Source organism: Leucopleurus acutus (genome assembly GCF_964270905.1).
Source record: "Leucopleurus acutus genome assembly, chromosome: X".
NCBI lineage: Eukaryota > Metazoa > Chordata > Mammalia > Artiodactyla > Delphinidae > Leucopleurus > Leucopleurus acutus.
In genome coordinates, this window is record NC_139148.1 from 88788563 (window position 1) to 88808657 (window position 20095).

The 20095-nt window shown below is 39.8% G+C and overlaps 1 protein-coding gene across 1 annotated transcript; it reads left to right on the forward strand.

Annotated features, from left to right (window-relative positions):
* Window positions 1–17042: 17042 nt before the first annotated feature.
* Window positions 17043–19728, forward strand: LOC309978026 (melanoma antigen preferentially expressed in tumors-like; the record flags this gene model as incomplete). Its single annotated transcript, XM_082864390.1, is given in 4 exon segments — window positions 17043–17193; window positions 17196–17331; window positions 17786–18388; window positions 19215–19728. Coding segments are annotated over 4 exon segments (1404 nt in total).
* Window positions 19729–20095: the final 367 nt, after the last annotated feature.

A 20095-nucleotide genomic window follows, 5' to 3' on the forward strand; every position in this document is an offset into this window, starting at 1 on the left:
CTGGCCAAGGTCATGTAGCTTGTGGTACCACTAAGTGGTAAAGCCATAAAACCAGGGATCCAGTCTTAAGATATTTGATGCCATTACCCCATCTACTGACAGATGACGTTGTACTACAAAAATTAAAATGGCTGTGGCTGGTCTACTTCTTTATCTTCAATTAGAGTGTAAGAAAAAATGTTGGTCTTCCCTGGTGGCACAGGGGTTAAGAATCTGCCTGCCAATGCAGGGGACACAGGTTCGAGCCCTGGTCCGGGAATATCCCACAACCACGGAGCAACTAAACCCATGTGACACAACTACTGAGCCTGTGCTCTGGAGTGCGTGAGCCAAAATTACTGAGCCCGTGTGCCACAGCTAGTGAAGTCCGCGCACCTAGAGCCCGTGCTCCACAACAAGAGAAGCCACTGCAATGAGAAACCTGTGCACTGCAACGAAGAGTAGTCCCCACTGGCTGCAACTTGAGAGAGCCCGCGCGCACCAACAAAGACCCAACGCAGCCAAAAATAAACTAAAATTAAAATTCAAAAAGGAAAAGAAAAAGTGTTGAAGAAAGAAAACAGAAAAAAACAAAAGTAAACTAAAGCAAAACAAAAACAAAAAAGAAAACAAACGAACAAACAAAGGAAACAACCCAGAAAAGCGATGATCAAATGCTATGTGTCATGAAGAAAAGTAAGCCTTGTCTGATAAGTTGACAGAGATGTGAGTTTAGTAAGGAAGGTGGTTGTAGGGCTATCTGGGGCAGGCTGTTACAGGAAAACATATAATTGTAGGGGAACATGTTTGGTGAGTTAGGGTTAGAGGCACAGAAAAGAGGCTAGTGAGGCTGGAGAAAAATTCATTCAACAAATATTCAAGTATCCAGTGAACCAGGCATTACTATAGGCACTTAGCATATGTTAATGAACAAACCAACAAAGGTTCCTGCCCTCCTGGAATTTATATTTTTCCACGAAGGGAGATGGCCAATTTACAAAATTGCATATGAATAAAGTGTATTGTAGTCCAAAATGTGGTAAACAATTGGGACCAGAAAAGGAAGCAGACAGGGAAGAAGTGGAAGCAGGAGTCCAGGGAGAGGGTTGGAAACAAATACTATTAGCTATTCTTGCAATTGATAGTAGAGTTATTAGTGGGCGGCAGTTTTCTCCATTACGTTGCTTTTGTCAAATATCAATGTAAATGCTATGCTGGCTTTACTGCACAGAGGCAAGAATACATTTTTCCTATGTTTTGGTGGGGACTCGACTGCTTGTTTAATATAGCGGAGCCCCAGGGAAACTAAAGTCTGATGGCTTTATGTCGTCATTGGCCACTCGTGTTTTTTCTTTTTCTTTTCTTTTCTTTTTTTTTTTTTTTTTTGCGCTACACGGGCCTCTCACTGTCGTGACCTCTCCCGTTGTGGAGCACAGGCTCGGGATGCGCAGGCTCAGCAGCCATGGCTCACACGCCCAGCCGCTCCACGGCACGTGGGCTCTTCCCGGGCCAGGGCACGAACCCGTGTCCCCTGCATCAGCAGGCGGACTCTCAACGACTGCGCCACCAGGGAAGCCCGCCACTCATTTTTAAGTTCACACCCTCTGTTGTGTAGACTATCAATTTGGACATCAATTCTCTAGGTTTGAGACCCGGCCTGGCAGAAACCCTGGCCAGGCAGTGCCCAGGCGACAAGGAAAGACACTGTGACAAGGAGATGTCAGAGGGTGGCGCTGGCGCCTGAGAAGAACCCTCTCACACATAAGGCTCTCTCCCCTCGGTCCCTCTGGGTGGGGTCGGGAATCCGGCCCCTCCTCCCAGTACAGAGTAGATTGAGTGATAGAGGGTCACATGACCTGAGCTGCACCAATCCAAGTCCTTTTCCGGCGAGCTTAACTTTGAGAGGGAACCGTTAAGACGCCCAGTTCCGGAAACACTGAGGCTTCTCCGCTCCGAGCTCTAGAGAGGGAGGAACCTGCTCCTACTGCTGGGGTCTTGGACAGCTCAAGTTTTTTCCAACTCTTGTTCCAATCAGGTAAATTACAACAGCATTCTTTCTGTAAATTACGCCTCTATTGACCTAAATTAAATTACCCAGGATCAAGGTTTGGGGGTTAATAAGAAAGGCAATGGAACGGATTGCTGGGTCCACTGTCCTGTCCACGCTCCGTGGGTTCCTCTTTCCTCAGCTGAGATTCGCTTCAGTTGTGTGGCTAATCATTTCCTGCTCTCTCTTTAAAATCCCTCAATCAGCCTTCCGCTTCTTAAAAAAAAAAATTGTATTTCACCTTTGCACCTCAGTTTTGTTTGTGGTTTGTTTTGATATCTCAGACTTTAAATTGTAAGTATTGAAATGTATGTCTCTCTCTCCCCCCTCCCACACCTCTCCCTGTCTCTCTCTCTGGTCTCTCTCTCTCTCTCTCTATATATATATATATATGGTATTTCATTGCTTTCATACTTAAAATGGTTATCTTCTGAAAAGCAGATAAATACTCATCTACATCTTGCAGATAACTGCACTTTCATTTATTTTAATGGGCTCTCTAAAGCAGTTTGAAATAGCTTTTTAATGTATGATGCGGCACGAGCATATATCCATCCTCCTAACCATATTTCAATTAAACTATTATTAAAATGCTGGAGAGGGTGTGGAGAAAAGGGAACACTCTTGCACTGCTGCTGGTGGGAATGTGAATTGGTTCAGCCACTATGGAGAACAGTATGGAGGTTCCTTAAAAAACTACAAATAGAACTACCATATGACCCAGCAATCCCACTACTGGGCATATACCCTGAGAAAACCAAAATTCAAAAAGAGTCATGTACCAAAATGTTCATTGCAGCTCTATTTACAATAGCCCGGAGATGGAAACAACCTAAGTGCCCGTCATCGGATGAATGGATAAAGAAGATGTGGCACATATATACAATGGAATATTACTCAGCCATAAAAAGAAACGAAATTGAGCTATTTGTAATGAGGTGGATAGACCTAGAGTCTGTCATACAGAGTGAAGTAAGTCAGAAAGAAAAAGACAAATACCGTATGCTAACACATATATATGGAATTTAAGAAAAAAAATGTCATGAAGAACCTAGGGGTAAAGCAGGAATAAACACGCAGACCTCCTAGAGAACGGACTTGAGGTTATGGGGAGGGGGAAGGGTGAGCTGTGACAGGGCTAGAGAGAGTCATGGACATATACACACTAACAAACGTAGTAAGGTAGATAGCTAGTTGGAAGCAGCCATATGGCACAGGGATATTGGCTCGGTGCTTTGTGACAGCCTGGAGGGGTGGGATAGGGAGGGTGGGAGGGAGGGAGACGCAACAGGGAAGACATATGGGAACATATGTTTATGTATGACTGATTCACTTTGTTATAAAGCAGAAACTAACACACCATTGTAAAGCAATTATACCCCAATAAAGATGTTAAAAAAAAAACTATTATTAAACAGTGTCGTTTATACAATAACCATTCCTTTAACCACTGAATTCTTTTTCTTTTTTTTTTTTTGCGGTACGCGGGCCTCTCACTGTTGTGGCCTCTCCCGTTGTGGAGCACAGGCTCTGGACGCGCAGGCTCAGTGGCCATGACTCACTGGCCTAGCTGCTCCATGGCATGTGGGATCTTCCCAGACCGGGGCATGAACCCGTGTCCCCTGCATCAGCAGGCGGACTCTAAGCCACTGTGCCACCAGGAAAGCCCTGAATTTTTTTTTAATTCTTTATTTTGAAATAATTTTAGGTTCACAGAAACTTTGCAAATAGTATAGAAAGCCTTCACCCAGATTTCCCTAATGTTAACATCTTATATAGCCATAGAAAAACGTATCAAAATTAAGAAATTAACATTGATGCAGTACTATTAACTAATCTACATACTTTATTTGAATTTCACCATTTGTCCCAGTAATCTCATTTTTCTATTCCAGCATCCCATTCTGGATACCACATTGCATTTGGCCATCATTTCTCCTTAGTCTCCTCCAGGCTGACACTTCCTTAAGCTTTCTGGGTGTTTCCCAATCTTGACGCTTTTGAAGATACTGGTCAGGTATTTTATAGAATGTGTGTCAACTTGGGTTTGTCTGATGTGTTCTTGTGATTTGATTGAACTTATACATTTTTGGCAACAGTACCTGTTTTATTCTCCTCCCCTTCATCCCATTGGTGATGGAGGAATTTCCACCCTAGTGTTATGGGGGTGGCTGAACACACGACACCTGACACTGGACAGATACTACCCATGGCAGCTTATTAGTAACGTTTACTCACAGCCTGGGGAGGAGGGCATTACTGGCCAGATAGAGCCCCACAGGAGACATTCTCTGGAAGAGAGTGAACAAGCAGGGGCTGTGGGGGGCAGTCTGTAGTAGCAAGAGGACGAGGTGACCCTTGGTTCACATGGGAGGATGTGATTGGCTTGTTTGAATACTTCTGTGAGCTGGTAGGGAACTGAAACCTGATAGTCAGGGGCGAGCAGGCACTGTGGCTAGTTCCCATGATAAGGCTGGTTCTTTGGCTAGGGGACCTTCCTCCAGGGAGCACAAAAGGGGAATGGGTACTTGTGGTTCGTCCATTTGAGACCCTCTGGGTTTTCCCCCAAATGTCAAGGCATACATGTCACTGTGCCTTAACTTTCGGTCTTATACCGCGGCGCTGCAAAAGCAATTCTGTTCCTTGCTCCAAGCATCATGTGGGGGGGTACATGATGTCCATATGTTGTATTAATGATGATATTCAATTGCAACACTTGATTAAGGTAGGGACAACTGTGTTGCTCCATTGTAATAGTACTGTTTTCCTATTTGTAAGTACTAAATATCGTGTAGGAAATACTTTCAGACCATGAAAATATCCTATTTCTTCTCAGACTGTTATTCACGACTTTTAAAATCCATCTGTTGATCTTGCCTACAACAATTATGACTTAATGGTGACTTTCTATTTCCTTATTCCTACTACATTGGTTCATTGGAATTCTGAAGAACTGTCTTTTCTCCCCCATTTATTTATTTATAAATTTTCAAGTTGTTGATAAAACTTGTTTTATTTCAAATTATTGAATCAAATAGCTAATCAAATTATTTGTCAGTATTGAATCATGAATAACTATGTTATATTGTGACTTATAATCAAATTAAATCATTATTTAGTTTCTTGAATTGTTCCAGCTTTGGTGACTGCAAGCTCCTTTTGGTGGGGTCTGTGTTCTTTCAGCATGACCTGATCCTTTTTTGTGTACTTCCTTGCTGGCATTGTAAGGTATTCCTGTTCATCTTGTGTTTTTGTCCCCACCACGGCCCTGAAATCAAAACACTTCTGCAAAGAGCCATGTTTCCTTTTCTTGGAAAATGACATTTGGAAACCAATATCTCAGTGTGTGTTCATTGCTATTGCGGTTTCACTGCTGCTAAGTCCTCCCTCTCCGTCCACAAATGAAGGAAATATATTGTATGTATATACTCATGCTTACAGATACTTCTCAATTTCTCTAGCTATATGTATAGATATTGAAAGCCAGGAGCTCATACTGATACTTCTTATTTTAATCCATTGTAGCCTTGTTTGTAACTTCTTTGTCTCACCTGGCTCTCCTTATCTTCAATATTTACTTACTTGTTCATTCCTGATATATACATGAAGTACTTGCAGAAAGGCTACCCAATACACCTGTTAGAAACAGATTTGATAACTTGTGTTTGTGTACAGTTCTTTATGTCTTAGGCCTCAGAGGATGCAGTCAAAGAACTACTATTTCCCTAAGTTGCTTAGCTTAGCTATTTTCTTTCTCCCCTCTTCAGCTGTGGTTAAGACATTCATTTGTAATATAGTTAGGTTAATTTGTTGGTGTTTGTATTTGACTTTGCCTCCTCCCCACATCTTAGTTGATTTTAATTTTTTATTTAATTCTGGGGTATGTGAAATATTACTGTGATTCAAAGAGTCAGGGCTGCACAGAAACATCTATTAGACAAGTGTCACTCTTTCCTCATGCCTTCTAAGCCCCTCCCATTCGCCACTTATTTCCCACACTCCCCCTGTAGATAACCAATCTCGTTAGCTTCTGGTTTAATCTTTCCTGTATTTACTCTGCGCAAATGAACTGATACATATATGTGTTCTTATATTCCCTTGTATATTAAATGAAGGATGGCATTTTATAATGCTCCTTTGCACTTTTCCTTTTTCAGTTAACAGCATCCCATAAAAAACTCTTTATGCCATAGAGGGCTTCATTTTTTTTTGTTTTTGTTTCTCTTTTTATACAGCTGCATTGGACTCGGCTGACATATGTAGGGGCATTTAACTTGTTTTCAACATTCTGCAACTACAAACAATGCTGCAGTGAATAACCTTAGGCATAAGTATTTTTGTGTTGGTGGAAATGGATCTTCAAGCTCTATTCCCAGCAGTAGTACTGTTGGGCCAAAAGTTGAGTGCATGTGTATTTCTGTTAGGTATTTCCAAATTTCTCTCCAGAAGGGTTGTACTGGTTTTCACTCCCACTAGCTACTGTGACTGTTTCCCCACAGACTCACTAACAGAACATGTTGCCCTACTTTTGTGACCTTTGTTGATGTGGTAGGTGAGAAATGATATCTCGGCATTGTCTTAGTATGCACTTGTCTAATTATGAGAAAGTGTGACTCTATATTTTGAGGACTGTTTTATATATTTTTTGTGTATTATCTGTTCATATCTTTTCCCATTTTTCTGTAGAAATATTAGCCTTTTGTCCTTCAATACTTCAGAGTTCTGTATATACTTGGACTATTATTCATTTGTCCGTGAGGCATGCTGCAAATACTTTATGTCAGTTTGTCAATTACCTTTTGACTTAGTTATGATGTGTTTGCCGTACATTAAAAAAATCCTTCGTAGTCACATAGATCATTGTTTTCTTTCATTGCCTCTGGAAATTTGAGTCACAGTTAGAAAGCCTTTCCCTACGCTGAGGTTAAAGCAGAGTCCTGCCATATTTTCTCAAAGATTTTGTTATGGTTTCATTTGTTTAGATTCCTAACCCGTTTACAGTTTATTTCTATGTATGGTGTGTGATATGGATCTACATTGATTCTTTTCCCAAATATCTTATTTGTTCCAGCATCATTTGTTGAACGTCCATATTTGCCTCAGTGCTTTTAAATGCCCTTTCATCATATACTGAAATTTCCATATATTATTCTTGTTTTTCTGGGTTTTCTATTATTTTTCACTGGACTGTTTGTCTACTCATGTACCAGTACCACAGTGTTATAATTACCGAGGCTTTATAGCATGCTTTAATGTCTGGTATCGTTACTCCCCACTTACAGGTTTTCTCTTTCACTTATATTCTGGCTATTCTTGCATGATTTTTTAAAAAAATATTAATTTTATTATCCATTGATCTAACCCCATAGAAACATTTGCTGATATTTTTGAGATTATATTAAATTTATACATTAGTTTAGGGAGAACTGACATCTTCTTAATGTTGTGTTATTCTATCCAAGAACATTGACCAATGTCCTTGTGCTTATTCAAGTTTCCTTCTATGTCGTTCAGGAGTGTCTAAAAATTGTCCTTGCATAGCCGCTCTCATTAAGTTTATTCCTATGCATTTAAGCTTTGTTTTTGCTATTGTGTATGGAATTTTCTCTACTAAAGTGTCCTCCAGCTGTGTGTGTGTGTGTGTACACAAAGACCATTGACTTTTGTATGTAACTCTATATCCTACTACCTTGATGATTTCTCTTATTGTTTTACTCAATCTGTCATTGTTTCTATAGGGCTTTTCAAGTGTACGGTAATATCATCTGCACACAGAGGTGGCTTTACTTCTTGTTATTCATTCTCATAAATCTAATTGATTTCTCTAGTCAACTGACTAATGCTTGTAGTTGAAGACTGAACAGGAATGATATAATGGGCATACTTTTCTTGTTCCTGAGCTTATTGGAAAACCTCTGGTAGTCCCCCACTAAATAAAATACTTGCATGAGGAATTAATTATATATCTTTTATCATGTTAAGAATGCGTCCCTCTTTCCCACTTCTTGAGGTTTTTCTTTTCTTAACATGAATGGGTGTTGAAGTTTCCCAAAGATTTGTTTGGCATCTGTGGTTTTAATCATATGATATTTGTCCTTAATTATATGACGATGGTGAATGATATCAATGGAATTCCTAATATAGAGCCAGCCTTGTATTAATGGAATAAATTGCACTTGATCACAGTATATTAGTTTCTAAATGTATTGTTGGATGTTTGCTAATATTCTATTTAGTATTTTGGTATCTACCTTTTACCTGTTAGCATCCTACTGGCTTCATATAAGAAGTTAGGGAAGTTTCCTTCCTTTCTAATGTTCTTACATAACTCATAGAGCTTTGGTACTATTTGATCTTTGATGGTTTACTAGGATTCTCCTGTAAACCATCTGAGCAAGGTGCTTCTTGGGGGTATTGCTGTAATAACTTTATTTCTTCTATGAAAATTGCCTAATTTAAGCTTTCTAACACTAGAATCAGAATTTTGGTAATTTGTATTTATCTAGGAAGTTACCTATTTCATATAGATTTTCAAGTTTATTTGCATAGAGGTTGGCAAAGTAATCTCTTCCTTTTTCTGTTTCAATGATTATTACTCCTTTGTCTTTTATTATTTTGTCTATGTGTGATCTCTCCCTTTCCTCCTTCATCAAGCCAGCTAGGGGTTTGTCTGTTTTGAAAAACAAGATTTCGTGTTTCTATTTTGTATCATATTCATTTCTGCTTTTATGTTTTGCTTTCTTTAGTTGTTCTTTTTTTCCTAGTTTTTTTTCATTTTTTGAGGCCATAATTTAATTAATTTATCTTCATTCTTCCTTTTTTACTCATAAAAGTGCATACTGTGTGAATTTGCCTCGGATCACCACTCAAAATGTATCCCATAGATGCCGATATGTAGTTTTTCATAGTCATTCTTTTAAAACATTTCTTTACAACTTCAGTTTGCATCTCCTCTTATATTCAACAGTTTTTAAGAGAAGCTGTAAAAAATTTTTTCAGGTGGAGTGGCCTTTCTGTTTTCAATTTTTGTTACTAACTTTTATTGCATTGGGGTTAGAGAGGATTGTTTGTACCATTTCTACTTTATAGAAATCAATTATCTAATCTCTGTGAGATAATTATGATCCATTTTTGACAAGAATATATTCATTATATAACATTATTGATTAGCTTTCTCTTTTTTTATATGACTTGATCAGCCTTAGACTGAGTTTGGTGTATTAAATTTCCTACTGTTACTGTTTCCTGTTATTATTATTATTTATCTACGTCTCATTGCATTTTTCCTTTATAAAGGTGTTTGTTTGTTATTGGTGCATAAATATTCCTATGGGTTTTATCTTCATTGTGAGTTTTGGCTTTTATCATTAAGACGTGTTTTGGTCCCGTTTAATGCTTTCTTAAAATCATCCTGAACCACCTGTTTTCTTAACACTTTACTCTCTGGCCTATGCATTTTTTCCTCCAGTATCATTTAACACTCACCTACTGCATTATGATAAAAAGTTTGTTGTATTTTCTTCTACTTCTATCCCTTCTCTCATTTTTAGTTGCACAGTTTCTGTGGTTTTTTTTTCACAGCATAAAACTTTTGTACATTAGCCTTCTCCCCTTTCCCCCACCTTCATTTTACTATTGTATGTAAAATACTCACCATTAAGTATTTTGGTGAAGTTTTCCATCTCATCTCAGTGGGATCACAATCCCAGTTCCTCTTTTAGATTACTTGGCAAACATTCTGTAAAGAGAAGTATAGGAAATATTGTAAGTTCCTGGGTCACAGTGTCGCTGTCACTCTATTCAACTTTGCTACTGTAGTGCAAAAGCATTCATAGACAATACATAAATGAATGATCATGGCTTTGTTCCAATAAAACTTTATTTACAACATCAAGCAGTGGGCTGGGTTTGGTTCAGTGGGCCAGTTTGCAGACTGCTTCCTTAGCAAGGGCTGAGGGGTGCAGAATTTCCTGTTTCTGCAAGTTCAAAAGCTTTTTCTGTAGGCTGTGATATTTAAAGGACACCCAAGTTGGTTATGAAATCTATGCTTCAGCCTTTCTTTTTAGTCAATCTCTGTCTTTTGATTTTTTTAAATATTCTATTTAAGGTGGGTTTCATATCCTCCAATGCTTGCTTGAGTATAATTAATTTGTTTGGAGTGTTGACTTCCAGTCTTTTTCTCCTTCATGGTTGTTTAATATGTATGCACTTTTGTTCCCTCATCTATTTTTTTTACAAAGTTTTGTATGGAATTCCCTTCATTCTGTTCATCTGTATGATATTGGTTTTTTCGACAAGATTCCTAGTTTAATAATGTGAAATTTTCTTAGTATAGCAAAGACCAGATCCTTTTTATTTTGTTTGTTTGTTTTGGTGATGAAGGGAGAAGTCCTGAGTGCTCTGATTTTGCGGTTCTCTTATGTCTTGCAAGATCCTTAATTTTCCCCTTTTGTTTATTTTCTCCATCATTACCCAAGCGCCAACGGATGCTTCTCCCTAACTCTTTGCCTTTCTTCTTCCCTAAGAGTTATATCTTTCAAAGACTGCACTTTAAATCATCCCTGTCCCTTCATAAGCTCCGATTTTGGAGTGCCTTCCCTGTAGTCCGGGCTCTCATATTCTAGGACACCTTTTTGGTATTTTTAGATTTATTCTGGGCTTAGTCCTTCTGCTGTAGTTTTAGATCAGCTTTCAGCCCTTTTCCATCTTCTTTCCTCTCTCTTGGCAGCTTTTCTTGGTCTGTCTTTTTGTTTTCCACAAAGCCTAGCAATGGGAGTGTGACAAATCTTATGCCAGGATTCATTTTTCTTTTTTTGCTCACAATACTTTTGAATTTTTGGCCTTCTCCATTTTAAAGTACTGATGAGGGTGTGGCTTTTGTGTAGATGTACATTTTCCTTCTTATTGGTTTGTATCCTTTTGGGAGAAAATAATATTTTTAACATCTTTATTAGAGTATAATTGCTTTACAATGGTTTGTCAGTTTCTGCCTTATAACGAAGTGAATCAGCTATACATACACATATGTCCCCATATCTCTTGCCTCTTTCATCTCCCTCCCTCCCATCCTCCCTATCCCACCCCTCTAGATGGTCACAAAGCACCGAGCTGATCTCTCTGTGTTATCCGGCTGCTTCTCACTAGCGATCTATTTTACGTTTGGTAGTGTATATATGTCCCTGACATTCACTTTATCCCAGCTCGCCCTTCCCCCTCCCCGTATCCTCAAGTCCAGCCTCTAGTAGGTCTGCATCTTTATTCCCGTCTTACCCCTAGGTTCTTCCGACCATTTTCTTTTTTCTTTGTCTGTTTTATTGTATTATTTTTGGTGGCTTGAAATGACAGAAATTTATTCTTTCATAGTTCTGGAAGCCAAGTCTGAAATCAATATCACTGAGCTGAAATCAATGTGTTGGCAGGGCTGTTCTCCTTCTGGAGGCTCCAGGAGAGAATCCATTCTTGCTTCTTTCAGCTTCTTGTGGCTGCCAGCATCCTTTGGCGTGTGGTCACATCAAAACAACCTCTGCCTATGTGGTCACATTGACATTTCCTTTTCTGTGTGTGTCAAATCTGGTTTTGCCCCTATTTTTAAATTTTTATTTATTTATTTATTTATTTTAACATCTTTATTGGAGGATAATTGCTTTACAATGGTGTGTTACTTTCTGCTTTCTAACAAAGTGAATCAGTTATACATATACAAATGTTCCCATATCTCTACCCTCTTGCATCTCCCTCCCTCCCAGCCTCCCGTTCCCACCCCTCTAGGTGGTCACAGACCACCTAGCTGATCTCCCTGTGCTACACGGCTGCTTCCCACTAGCTACCTATTTTACGTTTGGTAGAGTATATATGTCCATGCCATTCTCTCACTTTGTCACAGCTTACCATTCCCCTTCCCTATATCCTAAACTCCATGCTCTCGTAGGTCTGTGTCTTTATTCCCGTCTTACCCCTAGGTACTTCATGACCTTTTCTCAGGATATATGCCCAGTAGTGGGATTGCTGGGTTGTATGGTAGTTCTATTTTTAATTTTTTAAAGAACCTCCATACTGTTCTCCATAGTGGCTGTATCATTTTTCATTCCAACCAATAGTGCAAGTTTTCCCTTTTCTCCACACCCTCTCCAGCATTTATTGTTTGTAGATTTTTTGATGATGGCCATTCTGACCAGTGTGAGATGATATCACGTTGTAGTTTTGATTTGCATTTCTCTAATGATTAATAATGTTGAGCATTCTTTCATGTGTTTGTTGGCAATCTGTATATCTTCTTTGGAGAAATGTCTATTTAGGTCTTCTGCCCATTTTTGCATTGGAATGGTTTTTTTGTTGTTGTTGTTGTTATTGAGCTGCATGAGCAGCATGTAAATTTTGGAGATTAATCCTTTGTCAATTGCTTCATTTGCAAATACTTTCTACCATTCTGAGGGTTCTCTTTTTGTCTTGTTTGTGGTTTCCTTTGCTGTGCAAAAGCTTTTAAGTTTCATTAGGTTCCATTTGTTTATTTTTGTTTTTATTTCCATTTCTCTAGGAGGTGGGTCAAAACGGATCTTGCTGTGATGTATGTCATAGAGCGTTCTGCCTGTTTTCTTCCAAGGGTTTTATAGTTTCTGGCCTTACATTTAAGTCTTTAATCCCTTTTGAGTTTATTTTTGTGTATGGTGTTAGGGAGTGTTCTAATTTCATACTTTTACATGTACCTGTCCAATTTTCCCAGCACCACATATTGAAGAGGCTATCCTTTCTCCACTGTACATTCCTGTCTCCTTTATCAAAGATACTGTGACCATATGTGCATGGGTTTATCTCTGGACTTTCTATCCTGTTCCATTGATCTATATTTCTGTTTTTGTGCCAGTACCATACTGTCTTGATTACTGTAGCTTTGTAGTGTAGTCTGAAGTCAGGGATCCTGATTCCTCCAGCTCCAATTTTCATTCTCAAGATTGCTATGCCTATTCGGTGTCTTTTGTGTTTCCATACAAATGGCGAAATTTTTTGTTCTAGTTCTGTGAAAAATGCCAATGGTAGTTTGATAGGGATTGCATTGATTCTGTAGATAACTTTGGGTAGTAGAGTCATTTTCACAATGTTGATTCTTCCAATCCAAGAACATGGTATATCTCTCCATCTATTTATATCATCTTTAATTGCTTTCATCAGTGTCTTATAATTTTCTGCATACAGGTCTTTTGTCTCCTTAGGTAGGTTTTTTCCTAGATATTTTATTCTTTTTGTGGCAATGGTAAATAGGAGTGTTTCATTAATTTCTCTTTTAGATTTTTCATCATTAGTGTATAGGAATGCCAGAGATTTCTGTGCATTGATTTTGTATCCTCATACTTTACCAAATTCATTGATTAGCTCTAGTAGTTTTCTGGTAGCATCTTTAGGATTCTCTATGTATAGTATCATGTCATCTGCAACAGTGACAGCTTTACTTCTTCTTTTCCAATTTGGATTCCTTTTATTTCTTTTTCTTCTCTGATGGCTGTGGCTAAAACTTCCAAAGCTATGTTGAAAAATAGTGGTGTGAGTGGGCAACCTTGTCTTGTTCCTGATCTTAGTGGAAATGCTTTCAGTTTTTCAGCATTGAGGACGATGTTGGCTGTGGATTTGTCATATATGGTCTTTATTAAGTTGAGGAAAGTTCCTTCTATGCCTACTTTCTGGAGGGTGTTTTTCATAAATAGGTGTTGAATTTTCTCGAAAGCTTTCTCTGCATCTATTGAGATGATCATATGGGCTTTCTCCTTCAGTTTGTTAATATGGTGTATCACGTTAATTAATTTGCATATATTGAAGAATCCTTGCATTCCTGAGATAAACCCCACTTGATCATGGTGTATGATCCTTTTAATGTGCTGTTAGATTCTGTTAGCTAGGATTTTCTTTAGGATTTTTCATCTATGTTCATCAGTGATATTGGCCTGTAGTTTTCTTTCTTTGTGACATCTTTGTCTGGTTTTAGTATCAGAGTGATGGTGGCCTCGTAGAATGAGTGTGGGAGTGTTCCTCCCGCTGCTATATTTTGGAAGAGTTTGAGACAGATAGGCGTTAGCTCTTCTCTAAATGTTTGATATAATTTGCCTGGGAATCCATCTGGTCCTGGGTTTTTGTTTGTTGGAAGATTTTTAATCACAGTTTCAATTTCAGTGCTTGTGATTGGTCTGTTCATATTTTCTATTTCTTCCTGGTTCAGTCTCGGTACATTGTGCATTTCTAAGAATTTGTCCATTTCTTCCAGGTTGTCCATTTTATTGGCATAGAGTTGCTTGTAGTAATCTCGCATGATCCTTTGTATTTCTGCAGTGTCAGTTGTTACTTCTCCTTTTTCATTTCTAATTCTATTGATTTGAGTCTTCTCCCATTTTTTCTTGATGGGTCTGGCTAATGGTTTAGCAATTTTGTTTATCTTCTCAAAGAACCAGCTTTTAGTTTTATTGATCTTTGTTATCGTTTCCTTCATTTCTTTTTCATTTATTTCTGATCTGATTTTTATGATTTTTTTCCTTCTGCTAAGTGTGGGTTTTATTTTTGTTGTTGTTCTTCTTTCTCTGTTGCTTTATATGTAATATTAGTTTGTTTATTTGAGATGTTTCTTGTTTCTTGAGGTAGGATTGTATTGCTATAAGCTTCCCTCCTAAAACTGCTTATGCTGCATCCCATAGGTTTGGGTAGTCGTGTTTTCATTGTCATTTGTTTCTAGGTATTTTTTGATTTCCTCTTTGATTTCTTCAGTGATCTCTTGGTTATTTAGTAGTGTATTGTTTAGTCTCCATGTGTTTGTATTTCTTACACATTTTTTTCTGTAATTGCTATCTAGTCTCGTAGCATTGTGGTCGGAAAAGATACTTGATGCGATTATAAATTTCTTAAATTTACCAAGGCTTGATTTGTGACCTAAGATATGATCTATCCTGGAGAATGTTCCATGAGCACTTGAGAAGAATGTGTATTCTGTTCTTTTTGGATGGGATGTCCTATAAATATCAATTAAGTCCATCTTGTCTAATGTATAATTTAAAGCTTGTTTTTCTTTATTTATTTTCATTTTGGATGATCTGTCTATTGGTGAAAGTGGGGTGTTAAAGTCCCCTACTATGATTGGGTTACTGTTGATTTCCCCTTTTATGGCTGTTAGTATTTGCCTTATGTAGTGACGAGCTCCTATGTTGGGTGCGTAAATATTTACAATTGTTATATCTTCTTCTTGGATAGATCCCTTTATCATTATGTAGTGTCCTTCTTTGTCTCTTGTAATAGTCTTTGTTTTAAAGTCTATTTTGTCTGATATGAGAATTGCTACTCCAGCTTTCTTTTTATTTACATTTGCATGGAGTATCTTTTTCCATCCTCTCACTTTCAGTCTGTATGTGTCCCTAGGTCTGAAGAGGGTCTCTTGTAGACAGCATATATATGGGTCTTGTTTTTACATCCATTCAGCCAATCTATGTCTTTTGGTTGGAGCATTTAATCCATTTACATTTAAGGTAATTATCGATATGTATGTTCCTGTTGCCATTTTGTTAATTCTTTTGGGTTCTTTTTTTTTATTGTAGGTCTTTTCCTTCTCTTGTGATTCTTGCCTAGGGAAGTTCCTTTAACATTTGTTGTAAAGCTGGTTTGGTGCTGCTGAATTCTCTTAGCTTTTGCTTGTCTGTAAAGCTTTTAATTTCTCCTTCACATCTGAATGAGATCCTTGTTGGGTAGAGTAATCTTGGTTGTAGGTTTTTCTCTTTCATCACTTTAAATATGTCCTGCCACTCCCTTCTGGCTTGCAGAGTTTCTGCTGGAAGATCAGCTATTTATCTTATGGGAATTCCCTTATGTGTTACTTGTCGTTTTTCCCTTGCTGCTTTTAATATTTGTTCTTTGTGTTTAATTTTTGATAGTTTGCTTAATATGTGTCTTGGCGTGTTTCTCCTTGGATTTATCCTGTATGGGACTCTCTGTGCTTCCTGGACTTGATTAACTATTCCCTCATGTCCTTCTCTGGAGCTCCTTTAAGCAGCGCTCTTAATCCCCTCTCCTGGCACACCACGAAACAAAGAGGCAAGAAAAAGTCTCTTGTCTCTTCGGCAGCTCCAGACGTTTTCCCAGAGTCCCTCTCTGCTAGCCGTGGCACGCTACCCCCCTTCAGGCTGTGTTCATGTAGTCAACCCCAGTTTTTTCCCTGGGGTCCGACCTCCAAAGCCCGAGCCTCAGGTCCCAGCCTCCGCCCGCCCAGGCGGGTGAGCAGACAAATCTCTCAGGCTGGTGAGTGCTGGTCGGCACCAATCCCCTGTGCGGGAATCCCCCAGCTTTGCCCTCCGCACCCCTGTTGCTGCACTCTCCTCCGTGGCTCTGAAGCTTCCCCACTCCACCACCTGCAGTCTCTGCCCACAAAGGGGCTTCCTAGTGTGTGGAAACCTTTCCTCCTTCAGAATTCCCTCCCACTGGTGCAGGTCCCATCCCTATCCTTTTGTCTCTGTTTTTTATTTTTTCTTTTACCCTACCCAGGTCCTTGGGGAGTTTCTTGTCTTTTGGGAGGTCTGAGGACTTCTGGCAGCATTCAGTAGGTGTTCTGTAGGAGTTGTTCCACATGTAGATGTATTTCTGATGTATTTGTGGGGAGGAAGGTGATCACCACATCTTACTCTTCTGCCATCTTGAAGCTCCTCAGGAGGAAATAATTTGAGGAAGGCAGCTAGGTGGTCAGCATTGTCTTCTGCTAACTTACCTCTGATTTCTAATGGCACTTTATCTCATGTAAGTGTGTGTCTGTGTATGTGTGTGTGTGTGTGTGTGCATGTGCGTGCGTGCGTGTGTCTACACAGATTTACTTAAATATACACACAAGTCCATTTTCATTCTAATGCTATAGTAGAGGTCACTTGAGTTGGCCCTATGATTCACCACATTCTTATTCAATAATTATTTTGTCCATAGCTAACCCTGGAAGCAAACAAGTGCCTATAGATACCTTCTCAGGATTTCTAAAAATTCTCCACTCTGAAGCAGGTTTTTGAAGATGGACCAAAAGACCACAGTCACCCTCCTTGAGCTTGCTGCAAAGAGTCTGCTGAATAATGAGCCTGCAGCTATCCATGCCCTGGACGAAATCCCAAAAGACCTCTTTGTTCCATTGTTCAACGCTGCCTTCTTGGGTGGGCATAGGATGATATAAAGGCAACGGTTAGGGTTTGGCCTTTTCGCTTTCTCCATAATGGGTCATTGAACACACAGGAGTCATACTATGACATCTTGGAAGCCATGATTGATGGTCTGCAGATCCTCCCTGCCCAGAACTCTTCCTCTTGGTAAGACTATGACCAGTAGAGACACAGGGAGTAAGCAGGAGTGTATGCTGTAGCCTGGGGCAGGGGAATACTTAACGGTCTCCCAACAGTAGCCAATGGTGAATACTGCAATCTTTGCAGAGCTGTAGGTCAGCACTTGGGGTCACCTTTGGGACTCTATTGCCTTGTAGTGTTGATTATAGAATAGAGGTGTTTGAGGATACTATGAATGGATTTGAGTGTGATTACACAGAAGTGGAATATGGGCATTGAGACAGGGAAAGACCGGAGGTGAAGGATGGGGTGGGGAAAGGATGAAAGACGCTGCATTTGTGTGGAAAGAACTTCTTGGTGAATGGCAATGAAGTGAAAACCAGGGTTAAAGTGTTCTGTCCCTGCTTCTCATCATTGATCTTGCTGGGTTATATTAAAATCAGCTATCTCTCATGTGTTCTGTCTCTTCTTTTCCTTACAGGGGGCCCAAACTGAGGATCCTAGATTTAAGACGTGACCTGGACTGTGAGACAATATGCTCTGAGATTGAGACCGCATTCCCTTTCTGTTTTAAGTCATGCATTTACTCTCAGCACTCTATCTTTAAGATAGAAGAAGCTCAGCATAGAGTCAGGTGCCTCGGGATTGGTAATTCTGGGTCTGAGCATCAGTCAGCTCAGGAACCCATGGAATTACTAGTGGATATTTCCCTCAATAGTACCTTGAGAACAGAGCAATTTCTTTCTTTCCTTTGTAGTAAAATTCAGCAGAACGTTGGGTCCTTGCACGTCTGCTGCAGAGATTTGCAAATCGATAGAATGTCTGGGCACAAAAGTATCCTGCAGTTTCTGGATCTGGGGTGCATTGAGAACCTGGAAATGGATCAGGCTAATCTGAGTGAAGTCGTCACCCTTTTGGCTCAGGTGATCCACCTGAACAGCCTTACTCTGTGTAACATCCCCTTTAAATCTTTTAAGAGAAGGAACTTCAGATCTTTTCTCCTCTGCCTTGGGCGGCTGGACCATCTCCAGGAGCTCAGCTTGTCTTTCTTCTGCCTCACAGATCAACTGCACAAACTGCTCAGGTGAGGGGGTGGGGAGGAACCTGGGTTCCCTGATCACCTCATTGTTAACACAGAAGAGACCATGCTTGGATCTTCCTAAGCTCCTTGTAACCCATTTCTCTCTTTGCCTCAGCATAGGCACTGCTGGGAGTTTGAACATAGCTGGGGGAGAGAGGGGTACCTTATGTTGCGCAGAAGATGAGGTTAGAAAAGGAAGCTGTGCTCATTCATTCATTCAATGACCGTGGGCAGACCCTAAAAGAAGTCTGTAAATATATTGGTGAAGAAGACTCAATTCTTCTCCTATTGGATTTTACAGCTCTCTAGAGAGGAAGGGGAGGCATTCAGATGGAGAAACATTAAGCTATAGGACTAATGCACATGCCCATGGATGGGCCCCAATAGTTAACACTGCCAGATAATATTGCTCCTGTATTTCCCCCCAGGCTTACACCCTGAATGGAGAGCTTGTCATCTGGGTACTAGTCAAAGGAAACCCTCAGTTGGCTGTTTTCCCAGACCCATCCTCGCCAAATAAGTGAATCAGATCCAACACTGATTATGTCGTATATACTAAGTGCATGCAATTTCTTCACTTAATCTTTCCCGCAGTTCTGTATAATAATTACTGCTGTGCACGTTTTCAAGATTAAAACCCTGTACCTCAGAGTGGTAAAGTAACTTTCTCAGGGTCACAAATCTATAAAGTCTGATCCCAAAGTCCACATTGTTAACCACTTATTGCAAACCATGAACACAGTAGTTTATTCTAGAGCCTTAGGTACCTAAAATTTGGGGCTCATTGCCCTCATTCTTCTGAAATAACCTTACATTTTTCTCTCTGTAGAGTTGTGCCACCTCAGTTGGATTCACTGTATCTACCTCACTGTCAGCTTTCTCACAGAGATGTCACTGTCCTGTCCCAGAGCTCTCAGGCCACCCACCTAAGGGTATTGAGTCTCAGTAACAACCACATCTTCTCAGAAGTTTATGAGCCCTTCCAGGCTCTGCTGGAGAAGGTCTCAAGCACCCTGCAACATCTGGTGATAAACAATTGTATGATAACTGATTCTACTCTCTCTGCTGTCATCCCAGCCCTGAGCCACTGTACTCAGCTCCATGTCCTTAGCTTTGCCTTCAATCCCATTACAATGCCTGTGCTCAAGAGCCTTCTGCAGCACTTGACTTCCTTGATGAAGCTGAAGTATGTGATTTATCCTGTCCCTGTCCATTGCTACGAGGAATGGATTTTTCATGACCGTTTGGACCGACAGAAACTTGCTGAAGTTCAGGCTCAGTTGGAAGCGATGCTGCACGGGGCACAGAGGAACGACATGAAATGGGTCAGTTGTTCAGAGTGATTTCCACAGCACAGGGAGGTGTTTCAACACTGATGTGTGGCCATGAAAGCATTCACTTTTTTTTTTTATTTTGCCTGAAGCCCAAGTTTGTAGAGACACATATGTAAAGTTCTACTGTTCTAGGAAACTGGGGTTAGTAACGCTGGATATGTAAACTGATCTCTATAAAAGAGGAACTTTAAAACGGAAATAGAGGAATTTGAAAGGTCTGCTGGATCTCTTGCCCACTGCCCTCTACATTTTCTGGTTGCTAACCACAGTGTTGGGTATGTGACGTAAGCTGACCCAGTCATGGTACATCATTTCCTTATCCACACTGATTGGTTCACTTATCCATTTATGGGCACTTGACACAAGTCAGATCAAT